At 38.4% G+C, this 21,105-nt stretch overlaps 2 protein-coding genes across 2 annotated transcripts; both read left to right on the plus strand.

The window, feature by feature from the left end:
* Positions 1–654: 654 nt before the first annotated feature.
* Positions 655–13,832, plus strand: sfxn5b (sideroflexin 5b). Its single transcript, XM_041990718.1, has 14 exons — positions 655–923; positions 4,552–4,620; positions 5,536–5,613; positions 6,482–6,508; positions 6,617–6,671; positions 6,751–6,776; positions 6,933–6,986; positions 8,106–8,162; positions 8,371–8,436; positions 8,596–8,686; positions 8,992–9,107; positions 9,225–9,310; positions 10,606–10,723; positions 10,954–13,832. The coding sequence occupies exons 1-14, from the start codon at positions 867–869 to the stop codon at positions 11,029–11,031; spliced, it is 978 nt and encodes a 325-aa protein (XP_041846652.1). The 5' UTR covers positions 655–866; the 3' UTR covers positions 11,032–13,832.
* Positions 13,833–14,286: 454 nt separating this feature from the next.
* Positions 14,287–20,827, plus strand: smyd5 (SMYD family member 5). The gene is made up of 13 exons (XM_041990703.1): positions 14,287–14,406; positions 15,550–15,658; positions 15,995–16,134; positions 16,541–16,662; positions 16,744–16,813; positions 17,118–17,222; positions 17,436–17,498; positions 18,787–18,857; positions 18,975–19,081; positions 19,296–19,352; positions 19,477–19,571; positions 20,025–20,095; positions 20,543–20,827. The coding sequence occupies exons 1-13, from the start codon at positions 14,314–14,316 to the stop codon at positions 20,691–20,693; spliced, it is 1,254 nt and encodes a 417-aa protein (XP_041846637.1). The 5' UTR covers positions 14,287–14,313; the 3' UTR covers positions 20,694–20,827.
* Positions 20,828–21,105: the final 278 nt, after the last annotated feature.

The following is a 21,105-nucleotide window of genomic DNA, read 5'->3' on the forward strand; positions in this document are numbered from 1 at the left end:
AAAACTGCTGCATCCTTGAATTATAGATATGTAAATTGTTGCAGTGGTAGAATAAGAGCAATCGCTTACTGGTTATGTTACCAGTTTTGTGCAAAACAAGCAGTAAATGTCAGATAGTAGCATAAAGATGCTGTTATTACCGCTGAAATGTTGTGAGGGCAATGCGGTGAAATGGAAGGTAAACAACTTCACTTTTACTTTGCTTAAGTGTAGGCTACAGTTTTTTCTTCTGCATTTAGGTGTGGAGAGAAACAACGCTATTTACCCACATTTCCCTATGCACACTGTGTTAGATCTGGGCTAGGTATAAGACAGAGTCCATGTTTTCTTTGTCTTTTTCTACTGTATATTCAAACAGACAACATGCGCTATTTGTTTCATATTTTTCTATGCTCATTCAAATTGAAGTAATATATCAGACAGCAGGGTGTCACTTTTGGCCTCTGTGAGACGACACTTTAATGAAAGTGTGTCCAGAGTGAAGATTCATATCACTGCAGCTTCTTTATTAAGTCCCTCCTGGCTCCTGAAAGCAGTCCACGCTAATCAGTGCTTCACACTAACGTCTCTTCGCCCAGCAGGCCACACCTCCCCACATAATAATTATTGGGTCAACCTGACACCTATCAGCCGTTATCTCTCACAAGATCAATTCGAACAGTTATGCAATGGCTTTCGCCTTATCGATTATTTGGGATGTGTAGTCATGCGCATCAACTTTACCAGTGTTAAGGCAAAGAAAAAAACTACAAACCCCGACAGGCTTAGCGGCACATTGCTTCACTAGTTACACACTGTATGTAGTTCGCTCGACTTGAAAAATCCGTCTATGATTCAGTTCATTAATAAATAAAGAGTTGGATGTCATGGCGGAATCTGCAGCATTTCCTGCTTTTCAGCTCGGGAAACCCCGATACGATCAGGTAAGTCCTCCTTATCCCCCACTAACTAAGCCGTAATGACGGTTTGTTTTTAAGGCTTTCGGGTGAAAAACAGCCCCATCCTCTTCCTCCGCCCTGCGCTGCCAGTATGCTCTGGATGTTGACTTTGCAGCGAAAGTTATCTCTGACATGTATCCGATTCTTGTTGTCTGTGATGAAAATCCTTCAACTTCCAGCTGACAATGAACTTCTGGGTGTGATTCGACTAGTTTAGACCGTGATACAGTTTAGTTGGGATAAGCGTTAGTTTATCCCCCCTCCTAGATTTTGCACTTGCTTTCACGCCAATTAAAATAAGACAATATCAGTGCCTTAGGGGGACATGTTTTTTTTTTATTTGTTTATTATTATTATTTTTTATTATATGTAATTCTTTTGGCGATGGTCTTTGGAACCAGATTACAAGGAGCAGATCAATGCGCACCGAAGCCAATTTCCCAATTTTCCATTCAGAAATGAATACTGGATGCCATTAAAGGCAAAAGTGACCTTCACGTTAACTCAGATGGCAGATTAAGAGAGGAAGCGTTATATGAGGTACGTTTAAATTAGTATTGCTCCCCCCTCGAGGTCAGTGTCATTCATTAAAGCAGCAGCCTCATGGAAGTGATTGATGCATGGGATGAAGTCCATATGCAGATGGTAGAAATATGTCACACATTTTTAGTCCGTTTTACACTTCATCTCATTTTAACTGATCCAAACTGTTTTAGTTAAAAATGCATATTAATAGCATATGAAAATTACAGAAAAATAAATTAAATTTTAAAGCCAAGAGACCTTCCCTGACATTTCCACAGTGAGCATCTGTGCAAAGTTTTGATGTCTTGTGGAATATTCAGCTGCAAACAAGTGCACACAAAATGAGAAAATTAGGTTATATTACAAAAAAATAAAAGAAAGATGCAACACTGCTGACAAACTGCAGCAAAACAGGCAAAATGCTAAATAATCACAAAGCAACTCAAAGGAGATGCAAAATTACCAAGTGAGATATAAAAGCACAACAGAGCGATTCAAACCAAGTGAAAATGGATACAAATATGTCACGGGACATTAAAACAATACAAAAATAGGCTATCCCAAATGGCCTAATGAGTCGGAAGACAGCTACAGAGAAATGTCGGCAAACCACTAAAGTACAGAAAGCAGCTTTTAAGGGGGTACATGACAATCACATGACAAAGTGGTGTAAAACACGGCTACAGTGGCTCACAAAAGAATCATAAGGGTCTTTTTGCCCCCCCCCATCCCCCCCCCCAAAAAAAAATGTGAAAAGGAAAATTGCCATAAAATGATTAAAACACATTAAAACCTAAAAAGTGGTCTTCAATAGACAATTAAAAAATATATGTAATTTTTTTCAGTCTGGATGTTTTTGATCATATGTAAGTGGGTGGGGTCTGTTTACACGTCCATCCCTTAGGGACCCATTGTTTTATGATTAATTCATGAACACATCAATTAACACAGGATATTGCTTTGTTCTCTGAATGCCTGAATGGCAGTCTGCTCTTTATCTTAAGTCTCCTTTAAGATCTAATCCAACCTTATTTTAAAGGTCCTGGGCTGTATTGTATTGTATTATTGTATTGTATTGGGCTGCTTACAGTTTATTTTGTGTTTCTTGTCAAAAAACCCTTTCAGTATGACCCAGAAAATGCTGTGATTTTTTAAATCAATAATCCACAGTCAATGATGACTTGAGTGCTGTAACACTTTCCAGCCCTTGCATCAAAGCAGATAAAATTAGACCAGCCCTTGAATCAGCATAAATCTTGCTTGGTTTGCTTGCGCTTTCTGCCGCGATCCATCTTTGCTAGCCTACTTGTGTACTCTCAAGGGAGCTGAAACTCATGCATAATTAAAGCCAGCTCCTCACATGGATCTCTCACTACCCCACTCTTACAAAACAGAGCTGAAGCACATATGGCCTGTCAGAGGACCAGACATGCAATGTGGGAAGGGCAGGAATAGAAAACCAAAGCAGAGAGATGTTTTGTCTCCATCTTCAGTCCTTGTTAAGGCTGAAAGTTGTTTCCAGTCATTTCAATTAGTATCTGGGAGTAGAGAGATAATTAAAATAGAGACTGCCTTTCCGCTGTGTTTCCTTCCCTTCATAACTGATAAATGTCTCAGAGGGAATCTGATTGAATCGGGTTGCCATGTTTTGCTCAACCAGGTTGCCAAAGAGACTCTTGGCACAAACTCCTATTGAGCCTTTTCAAACTACTGGCATGCATACACAGCAATTGGCATGCTGATGTAGTTAGTGGAACAAACTGAAAACAGGATGCTTGACCAGCAGCTTCGAGCCTCAGCTGAACAAATGCATTGAGTAGATATGAACTTAGATTATTTGTGTACGTTTATAAATCTTGATAATTAAATTTGCTTCCAAATTTCACCACTGAACATCAACAGCTCTGTGTTTTGTACACTAGCCATTTAGAAGTCTCTCATGTCCTAATATGTCCTGAACATAAAAGAAAGAAAGAAAGAAAAAAAAACATTAAGTTGCCAATGATTCACAGCTTTGAGCTGCCTCTCGCAGTCTTCATCACATAGAAGAAGCCATGAATCATTGTACTGTGTGGGAGTTAACACATAGAGGAGCAGGTTGAAACTTTTGCAAGAATAAATAAATAAACAAACAAACACATAAATAAATGTGTTTGTATTTGGCTGAATGTTAAAGGATTGAAGATGTCTGTTCTTCAAATACAAAGCTATATCTAGTTAGCGTAACTTAGCTTAGCATAAAGATTGAAGGGAAGCAACCAGGGCAGAGCGATATAAACCAAATTTCATATCTCAATGTTTTTTTAACTGAATCATGTTATACAATATATATCTCAATATATTTGTGTTTGGCAAGTAACCAAAGAGACCGTTCGAATTTACAGTCTTGAGCGCTAAATGCACTTTTATTAAGGATCAGCAGCACGTGTGCATTAAAACAAATAACTGAAATGAAAGTAGCTGTATAATAAATTAAATGCTTTTAAAACAAAAGGAACGAAAAATTATTTTCAATGATCATATCAAAAATAAAGCTGTACAAAACATAAAAAGAAAAGACTCAAAACAAGCTATCTCGATATAAATGATAGTCCCTCATTGTTTAATGTGTGTTATAAAGTTTGGATATATTTGAAAATCTCGATATATTGTCCAGCCCTAGCAACAATTAGCCTGACTAGCAATAAACCTGTGCATATTTTTAGGTTTTTATAGCTTGGTGTTAGTTTTTCATATGTTGCTGGGATATTTTAATGACCTGATTTTGAGCAGATGCCAAATATAGGAAGCTGTAATGGAGAGACTTTGTGCTTCTCCACAACAGTGATAATCCTGTCCTCATTTACACTGATGGTGGTAAAACATTAAACATTTCATAGCAGTTAGGATTGTGTGCCTTATGACCTTAGTATTTCTGAAATCTTGGTTATAGTCATAAATGATCCTGTGCTTCCTTGTACAATTTAAAACTGTCAGCCTGCTAAAGAGACACTATGCACTGCCATTGAAAAGTGTTGGTGGTCTGATGCTACAGTATAATAAAGCATTTACTTCCATTAATAATTAACTCTCTCTCTGTTTTCCTCAGAGTTCATTCCTTGGTCGTCTGAGACATTTCGTAGATATCATTGACCCCAGCACCCTGTTTGTGTCAGAGGTAAAGCTTGTGTAAAAGTACATGTATTCATCTTGACATATTTATGTCTTTGGTCAGAACTTCAGTCTGATATACATATATTATTTACACAGCCTCATAAAACCTGCTTGGGGTTAAATAATGAATCCCAATTATCACAGTTGTAATTTAAGTTCAGATTAAAAGAAAAAAAAAAGTTTTTGATTAGTGATTGTGATTAATTTCTTAATTTATTTTAGAAAAAATGCCAACTGTACCATAAAACTAACAACTATGTCTGACAGACTTATAAAGGGCCAGTTAGAACAGAATTAAAGGATAGGATTTTTTATTGGTTTAACACATATACAGGGCTAATTATCAAGAGCTGAGAACACAGGCAGTGTTGGGCAGACCCAGGTATAAAGAGGGGGATTATAGGATATTGCAGCAAAAAGGCAGCGATTTTGCAGGCGGAGCAGGTAGGTAGTTGAGCCAGGGTCTGAAGGCGAGCAGGCACAGGGAATGATAGGTAAAGTTTGATCAGATGGCAGGGAGAACTGAGGACAATAAGCTTGCAGGGGCTAAACAAGTAAATGACTGATGTAGGGGTAATGGGCAAAGAGTAAAGAGTTAACAGTATCCAAGTACTGTAGTCAGAACAGAGGTCAAAATCCAAGACAAGGTCCAGATTGGAAACCGTGATGCAGAATTTTAGATGTCACATGGGGTATAAGCACTTTTCAGAAATTTTAGATTAAATTCTAGCAACTCATAGATCATTTGACTGGGAGAATATTTATGATAAAAACAGTAAATCTTATAGTCTTAAGAAATGTGTTGATGTACAGATACAATTATCTATGATAAGATGCTGTGCATGGGTGTATTTATATTTCTTTATATGGCAGTGCAAGCATAAAAGAAAGAAAAAAAAGTCTTGTAATTTGTTCGCAGAAACGGTTAAAAGAATGCATCAAACTCCTTGATGACTATAAGCATGGCACACTTCCTCCTGGAGTGTCTGAAGTTCAGGTGAGTCTTTACTGGCGTTGATGTGATACAACAAAAAAAACCACGTTTCAGAAAATGTTGAGAATGAGTAAAACACACTGTATAGTGTGTGATATGATACTGTCCTGTTACCAGGAAACTTAGGACGGGGGGGGGGGGGGGGGGGGGGGGGGGGGTTTGACATGTACAGTGGTTGATATTTTTTCCGTGGCCATTCTGCAGGACAGCCTCCTCATGCAGCTCAAACGCACAGGGTAAGGTTAATGGCGGCTGGTTTTGCTTCCTAGTGACAAACCTTCTTGTTTGTCAGCAAGTACGCTCTCAGCCTGATACTTCACCAGAAACGGAACAGAGAGCTGCTTTTTGTTGAATTACATAATATTTTGGACAACCTCTGTTTTTTTGTTGACCTCTGAGCCACTGCTGAACTTCTGGGGGAGAATCAAACCCACGTATGAGCAAATTCCACAATATTCCAACAGTTTATTCCAGTTTCATTGTCGTGTTTACCGCACTGCAGAAATCATCGGGCCCTAGAGAGTCCCCTGAAGAGACTGAGAGAAGAATTTTTGTGATCCACTGTTCATAAATAGCTCAGTAACTTCTGAATAATGAATTTAGTGATTTCATCATGATACTGAATATTATTTAAAGATTCAAAGAAGCCAAGGGAGTCTCTAATTACTGCAAATGCGCAGGAACCTAATTCATTGCTACATCCATCAGTGCAAGTGGATATATGTCCACTGGGAAGTAAAAGCATTATGTGCTGTTCTTACTGCTTACTACAGATTTGAAATGCAAGCAGATATTTTGTTCCAACACAAATCAATTCTCATGAAAAAATAAACTTTTTTTTTCTTCAATACTGTCTTGCTTACCCGTTCAGCTGTGGGAGGCCCAGAAAATCAAGCAGGTACGTACATCATCATGTGTACGTTGACTCATGTTAACTACACATTCATGCATTCAAGTCTGTGGACTCCTGGCAGCATGAGGAAACTTTCATGCTCTCTGCACTCAGGCCATCATTCATCCTGACACAGGAGAGAAGATCTTCATGCCATTCCGAATGTCAGGTATGACCTCAGATGAAGATCTTTGTAGGGTTGTTTTGTGGTCATTTCTTACGCTGAAAATCATGTTTTCACTGTGCAGGTTATGTACCATTTGGAACACCAATTGTAAGTTTCATAAGAAAACCATACATTTTAATAATGCACTTGGTAAAATTTAACAGTGCAGATATCCATGAACATAGTCATGTTTGGGGACAGATGAAATGAGATGTCGAACTTATTTTGTCACAAAATAAGCTCTTATTCCCTGGTTTCATCTAGGTCATTGGCCTTCTTCTCCCAAACCAGACTGTGATGTCTACCATTATATGGCAGGTACTGGAAATTCCAATCATATTGTGCCATGGTCCTTGGAAAGCCTGTAAACCTTGGCAATTTTCTATATTTCTGTATAAAAATGACGAATGACATTGTCAGATATTCAACAAAGTAAAATAAGATTATCCAAATTAAACAAGACACAAACATAAAGTCATTAATTGCACAGTCAGACAGAATGAGACAGTTGGAAGAAACTGGTGAGCAACAAAGATCACTGAAAAGGAAGGAGTCAAATTGTGAAGTCTAAGGGTATTGTGGGTAGCTTTTAAGTGACTTAAAGGCCTTTCTCACATTAGCTAATGTTTTTAAATCCCTCTTGAGTAGAATTAAACAACAATGGTATGCATGGAAAAAATGCAAAATGAATATTGCTACACATCTGGACTTAGCTTAAGACCACATGAACCAGCTGCAAGTCCGTTGGAAAAACGTTTTGTGACTGTCCTTATAAAGTTAATGTCAATGACTTAATTCAAAACAAATGTGATGGACAGACTTGAAGTGAGCAGCTCGTGTGAGAAAACTTACCAATATTCCAGAGCTGAGGCTGTTTTGTACAGAAGAATAGGCAAAAAAAAAAAAAAAATCCTCCAGCTGATGTGCAGGTCTGATATACAGCTCTTGTACTAGTTAGGCTCCAGTAGCCAGATGTTTTTATTTAATAAGATTCTTTTACATTAGCTTTAGAACCTGTGTGATGATATTAGGATATTTTATGTCATATTTCTTCAGATTGATAGAAAATACTTCAAGGTTTACAAACTTTGAGCATCACTGTAAATCACTGCATTAATTTATCATTTGGAACATCTGGTAAATGTACTTTTTCTATCTATCTATCTATCTATCTATCTATCTATCTATCTATCTATCTATCTATCTATCTATCTATCTATCTATCTATCTATCTATCTATCTATCTATCTATCTATCTATCTATCTATCTATCTATCTATCTATCTATCTATCTATCTATCTATCTATCTATCTATCTGTCTGTCTATCTGTCTATCTATCTAGCTAGCTAGCTAGATAGATAGCTAGCTAGCTAATCTAATGTAATGTAACCTAATTATTGGATCAGAGCTCATTCCATTTACTCTCTTTCTTCAGTGGTTGAACCAGAGTCACAATGCCTGTGTGAACTATGCAAACCGCAATGCCACAAAGGTAAGGAAGTGTTTTCAGTCTGGAGTCACATTTTTTTATGTTATTCGTTTTCTCGTCCCACTGACATGAGGCTTAATGTTTTTTTTGGCTTTTAATTGTCTTCTATAACAACAATAATTTATTGTAAGGTTTTATTGTAAAGTAACCCATGTATTGAGCTGAGATTTTTTTTTTTGTTTTATTTATTTATTTTTTTATCTGTCTTTAGCCTACGCCAACATCCAAGTTTCTTCAAGGCTATACAGGGGCTGTGACAAGTGCTGTCTCTATTGCAGTGAGTGTGTTTGTTTTTCATTGACATCCAAAAGCATTGCTGGTAATAATGCTTCACTTCTTGCTGCACTTTAAGCTGTACAAAAATACAACATTAAAAATGTTTATAATACTAGCTGTAACAACAGTAATCATTTTAAATCATATTTGTATTATAAAGGTGGGACTGAATGTGCTGATTGAGAGGGCCAACAAGCTGAGCCCTGCCACTAGAACCATTATACAGAGATTTGTCCCCTTCCCAGCTGTAGGTGGGTTTTCAAAAGACTCTGTGTTATAAAGAAGGGGTTTGTGTGGCAGTCTGATGGATGGACTCACAACCTCTTACTCATGTAAGGTTTATTTACAAATGGTACAAAAATAAAGTAAATAATTTTCTGCACTATATATATTTTTTCTTTTAGTGCACCGCACGCCACCAGTACAACAGACTATATACAGTATTATTCTTGTTATTTTTAGATAATATTTTACTGTGGCAGCATTTCTTGTCATCATCTGTTCAGATATTGTGCAAAAGCATTAGAATATCTTTAGTTTCTCTTTCACTCACCAGCGAGCGCAAACATCTGTAATGTGGGCCTGATGAGACACAATGAGCTCTCTGAAGGCATCGATGTGCTGGACAGCAACGGCAACGTGGTGGGATCCTCCAAAATTGCCGCAAGACACGTGAGTGATTTCTTTTTTTGAATGCTGTTCCTTCCTGCTGCTGCTCAGCTTCCAAGTTGACAATAGAGACATATAAAATCCACTGTGCCTGCTCATCCTTTTCATATTCTTTCTCAGGCAATAATGGAAACCGCCTTCACACGTGTGGTCCTACCAATGCCAATCTTTGTCCTGCCTCCCATCATCATGTCCTACCTCGAGAGGTTTGTGCGCACGTGTTGTTTTTTTACATATAAAAGAATAAATCGGGTTTGGATAAGATATTGAAGTCAGTGAATTACAGTATATCATTACTGTAAATGTGACCAATGATCGGTCGGTCTACCACATGTGTAACCTGCCTAAACTGGACATTTTTTTTAAATTTAAGATTCAGATTAAAAGCTGAAAATATGACATATAAAAAAGGTTGAGCTTTTGAGATGTCTGATTGGTGAACCTCTGCCCGTGTTTACATCTGCCTCTCTGAAATGCTCCTTTGTACCCAGTCAGTTTACTGCCTTCTTGTCAGTTATCCTAATTAGTTATCAAATGCTCTTCCAGTTGTTTTGTAATGGTGCCAGTTACTTTTCCAGCCTTCTGTTGTTCCTGTTCCACCTTGTGTTGCTGTCATCAAATTCACAAATCAGCTAATATTTTCCATAAAATGGTAAAAGTCTGTTTCAACATCTGAAATGTTGTTTATGTTCAACTGGGAATAAAATATGGATTCATGAGATTTGCAGATAACTGCATTCTGTTTTATTTACATTTTCAACAGTGTCCCAATTTTTGGGGGAATTCAGATTACTATCTTCTCAAGTCTTAGATTAATTTTGTGGCCCCCTTTTGGGTGCATGGCTACAATTTTTAATTGGAGATTTAAAAAACATCCCTAAAGAAGCATTTACTTCTGTTCTGTGTAGGACTCGAGGTAAATGTAACCCCCCACTTTTAAATACAAGCTGCTTTTACCTGTTTCATCTATTTAGTTCTTGCTCACGTATTGCAAGCGGCAGGACAAGCATGAAACCTTTACATACCAGTATTTAGTGGCAAAATTGTTATTGGTGCATTGTTTCACAGTTTGACTAACCAGCCTAAAACCTTTTGCTTTTTCTCCTCATGCTTGGATTGCTTATTACTTTCAGAAATCTTTATTTTGTAGTGTGTGATCTCAAAAGAGATAGCAGAATTGTGTATGTACCAAATCAAAGACAACATCTGTTGTCTCCCATGATCACAAAATGAGAGGAAATGCACAAGAAAGAACAGGAAACCAAATCCCACCAAAATGCGTTTATTTTAAAGTTAAAGGAAAGGTGATATCTGCTGTTTTGCTGATTAAACTCACACTGGCTAAACTTCCTACCTTCCAATTGTGTGAAATTGCTTCCCCAAATCTGTGTGTGATGTTTTTCTTTCAACCCAAAAATAACTCCAGGCGTTGCAGCAGTCATCCTGCATTGATCCACACTTCAGGTTCACACAGCTTTTTTCTGTGTCCTGTCATGTGCAGGCTGCGATTCCTGCAGCGCAACCGCAGATTGTTGCTGCCCATCCACAGCATTGTGTGCCTGGTTACGTTTGGACTTTCCCTGCCCGTGGCCATCAGCCTGTTCCCACAGATGTCTCAGGTACAGTATGTACTATCAGACGAACTGCTGATCTAATAGCCAGATGGCTCAGGGAGCAGCTGTGAAGAAAATCAAATTATATGTACCCCACTTGGCACACCCTGGCCCAAACCCTTTAATTCTGGCTGTCTTTTGCTTTGTCTAACTAAAATGTACTTTTAAGGCTGAACAGAACGGTTTAGAGCTGAATCTTTATCGTCATGTTTTTTTCTTCTCTTTCTTTTTGACAGATTGAGGTGTCTCGCCTTGAGCCGGAAATCGCCATGGCAACTGATTGCAAGGTTGTAACCTACAACAAGGGTTTATGATAGATGACGTGTTGTGTGAGAACTGAGGCTGCGTTGTGAATATCTGACACTGAGAACCTACTGCAGGGTTATGGATCGATCTGCTGCATTATTATCACTGTAGAGACTGTAGGTCCCGGTGTACTTTCCCAGTGTTATTAATCCTGTTTCTACTGCTCTAAAGATCACAGTGATTACTATGTCAGATCTCTTTCAGAGCTTGAAAAAGCCACAGATTCTTTTCTTGATTACTGTTTTTTATAGAAACCATTTTTTACTGTGTTTTTAGCATGAATTAATAATCTGATATGTACAATATATGTTACAAGTACAGTCTAGGTTTATCTGAATCTGTTTTGATGAATGACAAAAGCTCATCAGTGCTGCTTAAATCTGCCATCCATGGTGTGTTATCTACTTGATGTTGGTGGTAACACTAAAAGCAACATTTTCCCCCTTTTCATGTGACAAACCTGTTAACAGAGCACTACCTACAGTAGTACAACTAGCAGAAACAGAGAAATGCAACAATTCATGTGAAGTTGATCTTTTGACCAGGTGATGAATTGAAGTCCAATATTTGTTCTCTCTGTAACTTCAGATGCTCAACGTGCCACTATTGCCATTAACAAGTTGTCTGAGCTTTTTTTTTTATAAAGCTGCTTGTTAACCAAAACAGTGAAGTGTGGGAGCTGGGAAACAAAAACATAGTGGTAGAAGAGGGTAAAAAGCTCTGTGGAAGCATAGGTGTTGCAGCATATTTGGGTTTTTCTCTTTGGGCCATCACAGCTAATTTCACAGAGCTATGATTTTTTTTTTTTTTTTTTTTTTAGCTGCTTTTATGCTTTCCATATCCAGAAGCACTTCGTCTCCTCTAAGAATGTCACCATTGTTAAAATGCATTCCAGAAGAAAGAGTGAGGAGGAAAGAAAGGTGTGACACATTAAGCTGTCACAAGCACTTACGCACATCTGACACATGCTGCAGAAGATCAGCTGGAATTAATCCTTTATCGGGCACTCAAACACTTGGAAATTTAAATTTTCATAGTGTTATAATATTTGAGAATATTAGAAGACTTTAAACTTGTATACATTTTTCTAAAATAACTAAAGTTACACAGAAGTAAGTGGTCAGTGCTAACATTTATTTCAAATTTCTTACGTTAAAGACCAGTCTCAGTGAAGTAGCCTGGTAGCCTGATCTTTGATGGCTGGTGTGGAGAACTCAGTATGATTCGATGATTTCATGCACTAGCATGCAAAGGCATTTTGAATATCCAGTGAAGTGCACTAATAAGGTCATTTCTCAACAAAGGATTAAATAATGTTGCAACTGTAACAAAAACTGGGTCAACTGGCTTTTAACAAAGTTTTCTCATTTTGTTAAATACCTGTCAGCACAATTTCTCAGTTTCTTGTTCATCTTTCTAAGAAGAAAGGGTTAGGGTGTGAGGAGAGTAGCCAAGGAAAACAATAAACGATGTACAAACTGGGGAATTAGAGGAGCGGTATGTGTGTGTGAACCAGCCTCAACAGCTGACATACAGGAATGTAGCATGGTACTTGTCACAAGCAAACAGTGATTCCAACAAGATTTATCTCCAGGTTCACCATTCTTAATTAATCAGCTACATTGTGAGAAATCCTTCTGGCAGCCCATTAACTTCCAAATGAGTGGGTCCCAGAGTTGTTATGCCTCACTTGGCCTCATTAATTGATGTCTACTTAGAAGCTTTTATCTCTGGTTACATATCACATGACCAGTTTGGATTTATTTTTCTTTAGAGAGAGAGGTAAACATTCTTTATTTGAGATAAAAGAAGAGGGAAAAAATGTTAGAAATTTATTTTTGCTTTTCTGTGATGTTCGTTATTATTACATAAGTCTGGAGACTCTTTATAAGGTGCTAACCCCCAGTTTGAGAACTGGTCGGCTCCCCTACTGTATGAATCAGAGGTTTTAGAGCCTGATATATACTGGATTTTTAACATTTTTCATGAGGATGTTTTAAATGAACAAACTACTGAGTGTTGACAATGACACCTTTTACCTGAAAAGATAATCAATTTTAAAATGAGCTTATTGGCGCCCTCTGGTGGACAAATAAAGACCGTTCTGGGCTGCTATTTCCTGTTGCTAATCAGTCCACACACACACTGCCAATAATATATGTCCCAGCTTGTTAGACTACAGTGTTGGAAAGCAGTTAAAAGTTTCTGACTTGTTGGTAACAATGCTATAAATCTCAGCATATATACAGGCTTAGAAACGTCCTCAGAGGACTGAGTGGAGTCAACTGTCAGGCTTCATGGCTGATATAAACTGCTGAAGATTCTTGACGACCATGGACCAATATAACAATGTGAAACCTCGCCGTCAGTGGATACACATGTCTGTGAGCGCACACAGAGATCTGTGCACTTTTTAAAGGAGATTTCACTCCAGATGTTTTTAACCCACAAATGTGAAGAAACAGAATTGATTTGGTACTAACTTTCTGTCTTACCTTGTTTTCAGGACATTTTCCTGCAATACTGACTGTTGTTAAACCACTGCTGTAGATTACCTAATAAGCTGTTTTGTACAATAACTCAAACACAGTTATACCATATATATTAAACAACTGATGATGCTATGTAATCCTTTATATAATAATTGTATTGTTACAATATTGTTAAATGTTTGCTAGTCGAACAATGTAAACATATATATATATATAATTTTACAATATATGCATAATAAATGCTCTTTCACTGAATGTTAATGTTTTTCTCTGATTCAGCTGCATAGTTTTGGTGAAAGAACTTCTCTGGACATTTCTTAATCCCAAGACTAACACTTATCTTTTATTTTGCTGTTTGTTTATTTTATGGAATATGCAGTGAATTGCTTTATACAACTGTTAACATACAGTATTTTATGCTGTCTGTGAAGGAGAGAAGGTTTTTTTTTTCATTTTGGAAAGCTCTTTGATTAAAAGTACTTTATTTATAAAATATATATTAACAGCACTTTAACCTTTTAGTAGATTTCAGAAAACCATTTAGGCAGAGCTGTCTCTATTTTTCCACCTGAAACACCAAATGGTTTATGCTTATTACTAATATAGTACAACATTTTCTTTGATCATTTTCATTAATTGGATTTTCTTTTGCTGTCTGGCTTATCTCCATCAAACTATTTTAGTTGTCAAGCCTCAGAAACAGAAACTGGCGCAGTTCATTATGTGGCCAGGAGAGGGCGCTGCCGTCTCTTTCACGGATCAGGTGTCAGAGTTGAAAGGGTAGAGGTCGTTACAAACATGGCTGCCCCCCTGGATGACATGTTTTCCCTGTGCGTGGACCCCGGTAAAGTTGCCAGCAGCGTAGAAGTCCGATTTATAGACAACACAAAGGTGAGACACACTCAGGTTGTCAGACTGAACGGACTGAGTTAAATTTGTGCCTTATTGTCGCTTCAAAGCAGCGGTGTTGCTGGTCGCTCTGTTGCTACATGAGAGGCTCATGCAGCTACTGACTGTCCTAACCTGCCGGAAACTGCCTGATTTAACAGCATCAGGAGTCTGCATCAGGACTGCGGGGTTTACCGACTTCAAAGATGTCTTTCTGACCTGGGTTTGAATAAAACTTATCTTAGAAATGTTCAGCTGTTCTTAAGATATTTAAAAGTTCATTCCAGGAATTGCACCAATTGCTTACCATAGAAAACCAGGAATGAATAAGACCCTTATCTTTATTCCTGCCACGTTCCTGTCTGTATCCGTTATTTGGGACTTCATCTGATAATCAATTTTCTTCATAGATTAAACAGTGCTAAAAATAAAGATCTATCTATCTATCTATCTATCTATCTATCTATCTATCTATCTATCTATCTATCTATCTATCTATCTATCTAAAAAAAAGAAAATATTTGCCATCAAAAGGCAGTAAGACCAGTGTGGATGACCATTTTCCTTGTGTTAAATCTCTTTTTGGGTTGTCATGAATTGATGGGACTGCAGGAATAAAAATAAATAAATAAAAATAAAATTTTTTAAACAGTATTTATTTAACCTGAACTGTTTTGAGTAAAAAGGAATCTTAAATTATAAAAAGGCTGTGTATCTTGTGTATCTTTCAGATACTCTTTTATCATTTTTTAAATGTGTTTATTGAAACAGCGGCATATTCTATTAATTAACAATGTCAGTTAAGATTCATGAACAAAAGTAAAAATAAAAATACAAAATGTAAACATGTGAGTTAACATAACTGCTATGTTGTCTCTTGGCAGATTTCAGTTTTATTTTTATTTATTTTTTGTAACAGATTTGTATGTCTTTGTATTAGTTTTCATTCATTGTTTTTATTTTAAGTCTCTTTGTGTTCATTTTATGCATCCCGTTTTTCTACATGCCCTATTTTGGGCTTGTTATTGCGTGATCACTTTTTGATGTTTGTACAATGTTGTTGGAGAAAATACAACCAAACTCGTATATAAATATAAAGATAAAATTCTTATTTAAAACTTGCTTTTTTGCTGCTTATTTTTTCAGGGGAAGGGTCTCTTTGCTAAAAGGAGCATCAAGAAGGGAGACACCATTTTCATTGAGCGGCCGCTGGTCTCTGCGCAGTTCCTGTGGAATGCTTTGTATAAATATAAAGGTAAAATGTGGAAAAAGTGCTTTATTGGTTGAGTTTTGCTCCAAAAAAGATATGTTTTCATTTGTGCAACTACTGGATTTTATCATTTTTAAATCACACCTTTGAATAGTAACTGAGGTTGATGTTGCATTAAGGACATGTAACTGTACATGAACAGCATCAGAATGTGAACATAACTCCTAGTAGATAGGTCAGGATTTTAGGTAGAGCTTTGTCTCATGTTTACCTTTGTCAGACCAAAGTTCAGTGTGTGCTTTAATGTTTCTTTAAAGCAACACTGTACCATCTCTTAAGTCATCAATTTACATCTGCCTTTAACTGTGGTGCATTTAACAGCCTGTGAGTATTGCTTACGAGCTCTGGAGAGTGCAGAGGAGAATGCAAGGAGACTCAGTGGCAACTCCTCACTCAGCCTTCCTCATCCTGAGCTCTGCCGTGTTCGCCCCGAGCTGCACCAAGCCTGCCCTCAATGCCAGGTATGTCAGTCACTGGTGTGCCTTGAGGTGGATTGTTTTTCAGGCAGGTGACGGCAGTGCTAGTCTCTTTCAATATGGGTGGCGTAGATTTTTGTCAGCTTCTGTCATGATCATTTAGAGCAAAGGCAATTTTTAACTTTTAACAAACAGTACATTTGTTTTCAGAATTAATCTAAACAAACACGATCTTACAGATAATCCAAATCACACTTTATAAGAGTGACACGGTGAGAGAAGACTTATCTAGTTTTTATATAAAGATGGTTTAAGAAATGAAGACTGCCCCTTTTATGCTGATGATGTTAATTAAAACTGAAAAAGCTGTTGATTTAAAATGGACAGTTTCTGCAAAAGAGAGGCAGACCTGTGCTGTGTTATATTATTTGCTTCCTTTCGCCCTCTGCAGGTCATATACTGCAGCAGCGAGTGTCGGCAAGCTGCATCTGAACAGTACCATCGGGTTCTGTGTCTGGGTCCCTCTCAGGAAGATCCAGACCACCCCATCAACAAGCTCAAAGATGCATGGAGGTGACAAAGTATTTTGTACATGATTTAACCGTATGTTGTGTGTTGATCACTATTTAATAAAGAGCATTTTCCCACTTTCAGAAGTATGCATTATCCCCCAGAGACTTCCAGTATCATGCTTATGGCCAGAATGGTAGCTCTAGTCAAACAGGTGAGTCTCTGATTGGGTTGAAAATAAGAAGAAAATCTTTTAAGAAGCTCAGATTAAGGAGGGAGATAATGTGATGACTTAAGCACAATAAATAAGGCAAACCAAATTTGTCTTTTTATACTTGGTTTTTGAAAATGGTTTGCACTGCTAGAAAGATGTTAGCATTTGAGCAGACAGAGCAAGTAATTTGGTTTGAATCGATTATTCATTCATTATTCAATCGATTAAGTTTCCCACGAGAGACAATAAATAAATAAATGACTGGAAAACAGCTAATTGATGCAACGTTATTAATGTTGTCCAGGCCAAAGACAAAGCACACTGGCAGAAGCTGTTCTCTCACTTCTGCAGCCGTGCAGCGAATGAGGAGGAGGAAATCGCCCACAAGCTCCTGGGAGAGCAGTTCAGGGTAAGTTACCTTCGTGTTGTTTCTGCTGAAGACGTGAAGTCATTCAAGTGAGAAATGTATGAAGTCTGACTGTTCAAAGACGACACACAGTTCTTCACAGTCCAGTGATATTATCTCCTCAGAGAGTTTAAACTCCCACTGTTGCTACTTTTACTTATGATATATGTCCTGTGTAAAAATAGACTATTTATTTATGTCATGTTATGTTTGCAGGGGCAGCTGGCCTTGTTACACGGTCTTTTTACAGCAGCACTTTATGATGATAATCTCAGTCGGGTGAGTATGTCTCAATTTAGTGTTCCTCGTGTTTTCGCCCCATCACATTCAGCTTCTTTTAGTCAAAAACTGCACAGCTGCCAAAAAATTCAGAAGTCAAAAAGGCAAATTACAGCCAAGTTGAGCCAAATATTCTGGGTCTCCTAAATGTTCCACATGACCCTCACCAACCATTTTATTGGTAAGGGTGAAGCCCCCTTTTGCCTTCAGAACTGGCTTAATTCTTCATGGCATAGATTTGACAATTCCTGGAAAATGTCAGTCCATATTAACATGATGACGTCACACAGTTGCTGCAGAACTGCTGACTGCACATCCACCACATCCCATCACTGCTCAGCAACAGTACTCTGGTAGGCTGTGGCATTTAAACTATTCTCAATTAGTAAGGGGCCCAAAGTATGTCAAAAAAAAAAAAAAATCTCCCACACCCTTACACCAGTACCACCAGGCTGAATCAATAGAAGCCATGGTGATTCGAAGCTTTCATGTTGTTTATGACACATTCTGACTCCACCACCTGAATGTTGCAGCTGAAAACACGACCATAGGTGTGTCCGAATGTACACCCTACTCCCTACATAGTGTCCTATATAGGTGTCACGCCATTTTGTAGGAGTGTCCGAATGTCCAGAGAGAAAAAAGTAGGGCACTCATAATTACCCACAATGCATCTTGAAAAGTAGTGAGCATTGATGGTCACTAGACGGGTCAATATAGACCACAATGCACTGCGGGCAGAAGATCAACATGGCGCAAGGAGGCGAAAAAACATTTTTTATTGAATCGATATGCAACAAAGAATAAAATACAACATAAGGAATAAAAATTAAAATATTTACAACTTTGGATTGGATTTGAAATGACATCTTCATGCGTGTTGTGGTTGCCATGGTGACGGCTGGTAGTCATGTGGTTTGCGATGAGGAAAAAATAGGCAGCTTCGTGTCTGAATCGCCAAGAGAATGAGTGTACTATGTAGTGTATTATATAGTGCAGCCCTATGTAGTGAACGGGGGGTTAGGGAGTAGGGTGGACATTCGGACACAGCCAGTGTCTTTTTTTTGGTTGTTTTGGTGAACCTATGTGAGTTGTAGGCTCAGTTTCTATTTGTATGCAAATAGATCAGCAGTCACATTACAGTTCTTTGTTTCTTAGATTGTTGACTCAAACCAACTACTGTCTCCTGTTCTCTTGAATGATGTGTCTGTTATCACATCCCATGATGCTGTCACACTCTTTACCTGCTATAAAATAGTTTAAATCAGCATCTATGCCTGTATTGCAGTGGTTTGTTCCTGAGGGTTTCCGTTCCCTGTTTGCTTTGGTGGGAACAAACGGACAAGGCATCGGCACCAGGTAAACACCTGCCTGTGTTTTTCACTTTTAACTGCCAACAGGTCCAGCAATGGATCTTAGTTGGGAACTTCTAATCCCTCCCTTCTGTGCTTCTCATGTTTTTGTGTTTAACTCCAGTTCCCTGAGTCAGTGGGTTCATGCCTGTGATGCACTTGAGCTCCCTGCCCAGCAGAGGGAGCAATTGGACGCTTTTATTGACCAGCTGTACAAGGACATTGAAAAAGGTCACAGTTTTATCTCAGTCTTGCAGCATTTTCTGGAGTAATTATTTTTGTCTCAGCTGAGCAGATTTGCGGCAGTCATATTGTTGGGCTTGGTGTTTATTATTGTCTGTTTTTGCAGTTTTTCAGCAATGATGGCGTTGGCCTTGTTATGTAACCTGTGAGCAAATCCCAGTGAAAGGTCAGAAATGTGCATGATTTGTGTTTTTCTCTTCAGAAACGGGAGACTTTCTGAACTGTGAGGGCTCTGGACTCTTTCTGCTTCAAAGCTCATGTAAGTGCAAAAAAGGCGTCTCAGTTAAGCGATTTGTTATTTCAGCACAAAGAGATTGTTAAACAGGTCAAAAGGCTGTCTGACTTTCTGTTTTGTTTGATTTTGTCATGTTTGACCCTTGCAGGTAACCACAGCTGCATCCCAAATGCAGAGGCGTCTTTCCCGAACAACAATTTCCTGCTTCACCTCAGTGCTCTTAGTGACATCAACCCAGGAGAGGTCAGCTGACACTTCTGGGTCCGGAGTGATAACTTTTTAGCTTGGATAGACGAGACAGAACATCCCTCTGTAGCTTTGCGTTCTCCCTTGTCAGACAGTATTAGAAAGCTGAGACTCTCAGGATTGGAGTGGGTTTGTCAAGCTGTCAGAAAGATTGAAAAGCCTTGGATCTGCTTGGCACAGTAATGCCACAGCAGCCGTTCCTCTTTCACCATAAAGCTTTCATTTGAATGCTGTTGAAATGGGATATTTCACTGGAGAGAGATAGAAGAATAAAACTTCCTGCATAATGGTGCATAGACATGCAGAACATTTATTTCTGCTCTCTTAAAAAAATAGCAACACAAAGAGTATATTCCCTGGACTAAACTGTAACCATTAAGGCTCAGTTGCTTCATAATGGTCATTGGGTTCTCTCAGCCAGTTCAAAAGTGTGTTTTCTACTATTTTCAGGAGATCTGCATCAGTTACTTGGATTGCTGTCAGCGGGACAGAAGCCGACACAGCAGGCACAAAATTCTGAGGTAAACATCTGTAATCCCTCTGATAAATTGCTTGAACAGGGTCACACTCTTATGAATTCCATCTGGATCAATAGAGAGCCTGCCAGGCAATGAAGGCAGAAGCAGTACGGGGTCTGAAGGCTGCTCCTGAGCTCATGCTCCTCATTGATCAGCATGATGTGAATCCATCTTTGCATCACATACAAAGTCTTAAAGCTTTGATGCATCCTGGACAATTCTCAGTCTGGACAAAAAAAAAATTATTTCCTCTCTAGTCTGGCCCTCATATCCCAGCAGCTGATTCAAAGCATTAAGAGCACTTCAAGTATTAATTACAACATTAAACAGTCAGTCGCTTCAGTGCACAGCAGCTGGTGAAAAGTATCACTTTATTAAGCAGAGTGCAGATCTCTTCTGATGAATTCAGGTGTTGTGTTGCAGCAGTGTGACTGAACATTTTCTTTCCAGGGAGAACTACCTGTTCATCTGCTCATGTCCAAAGTGTGTGTCTCAGATGGATGAGCTAGATGTGACATCTGAGGAGGAAGAGGAGGAAGAAGGCGAGGCAGAAGGTGAAACGGAGGGGGACGAGATGGAAGATGAGATGACAGATGTTTGATGAAAGACTTGCCCTTATTGTTCTCAGTCATTTCCATTTCTGCTGCCATGAAGCCAAAAAGAATAAAGAGCATGATCAGCCCATGATCTGCATCTCACTGGAGCATCCAAAGGTGTGGAGCGAAATGTGTGCGATTAGCAACAAGTTTCACTCACTCCTTCATCCACCAAAACATACATGAAAAATGTGTGTGAGCATTATGACGGTTATTATTTTGACCTATAAATTCAGCACCCAGTGGCTTGAAATCAGACCAAGTGAATGATTTGAACTTTGTAAGGGCGGATGGGCAATTTAAAGCCTTTAACGCTAACTGTCCAACAGATCTATTTACAAACAGTTGCCACATTTTAAATCAAACACATGAAGCAAAACAGACGTGCAAGTCGTGTTTCGGGTTGTCTGCAGAGAA

This window comes from Melanotaenia boesemani, chromosome 7, assembly GCF_017639745.1.
Source record: "Melanotaenia boesemani isolate fMelBoe1 chromosome 7, fMelBoe1.pri, whole genome shotgun sequence".
Lineage (NCBI taxonomy): Eukaryota > Metazoa > Chordata > Actinopteri > Atheriniformes > Melanotaeniidae > Melanotaenia > Melanotaenia boesemani.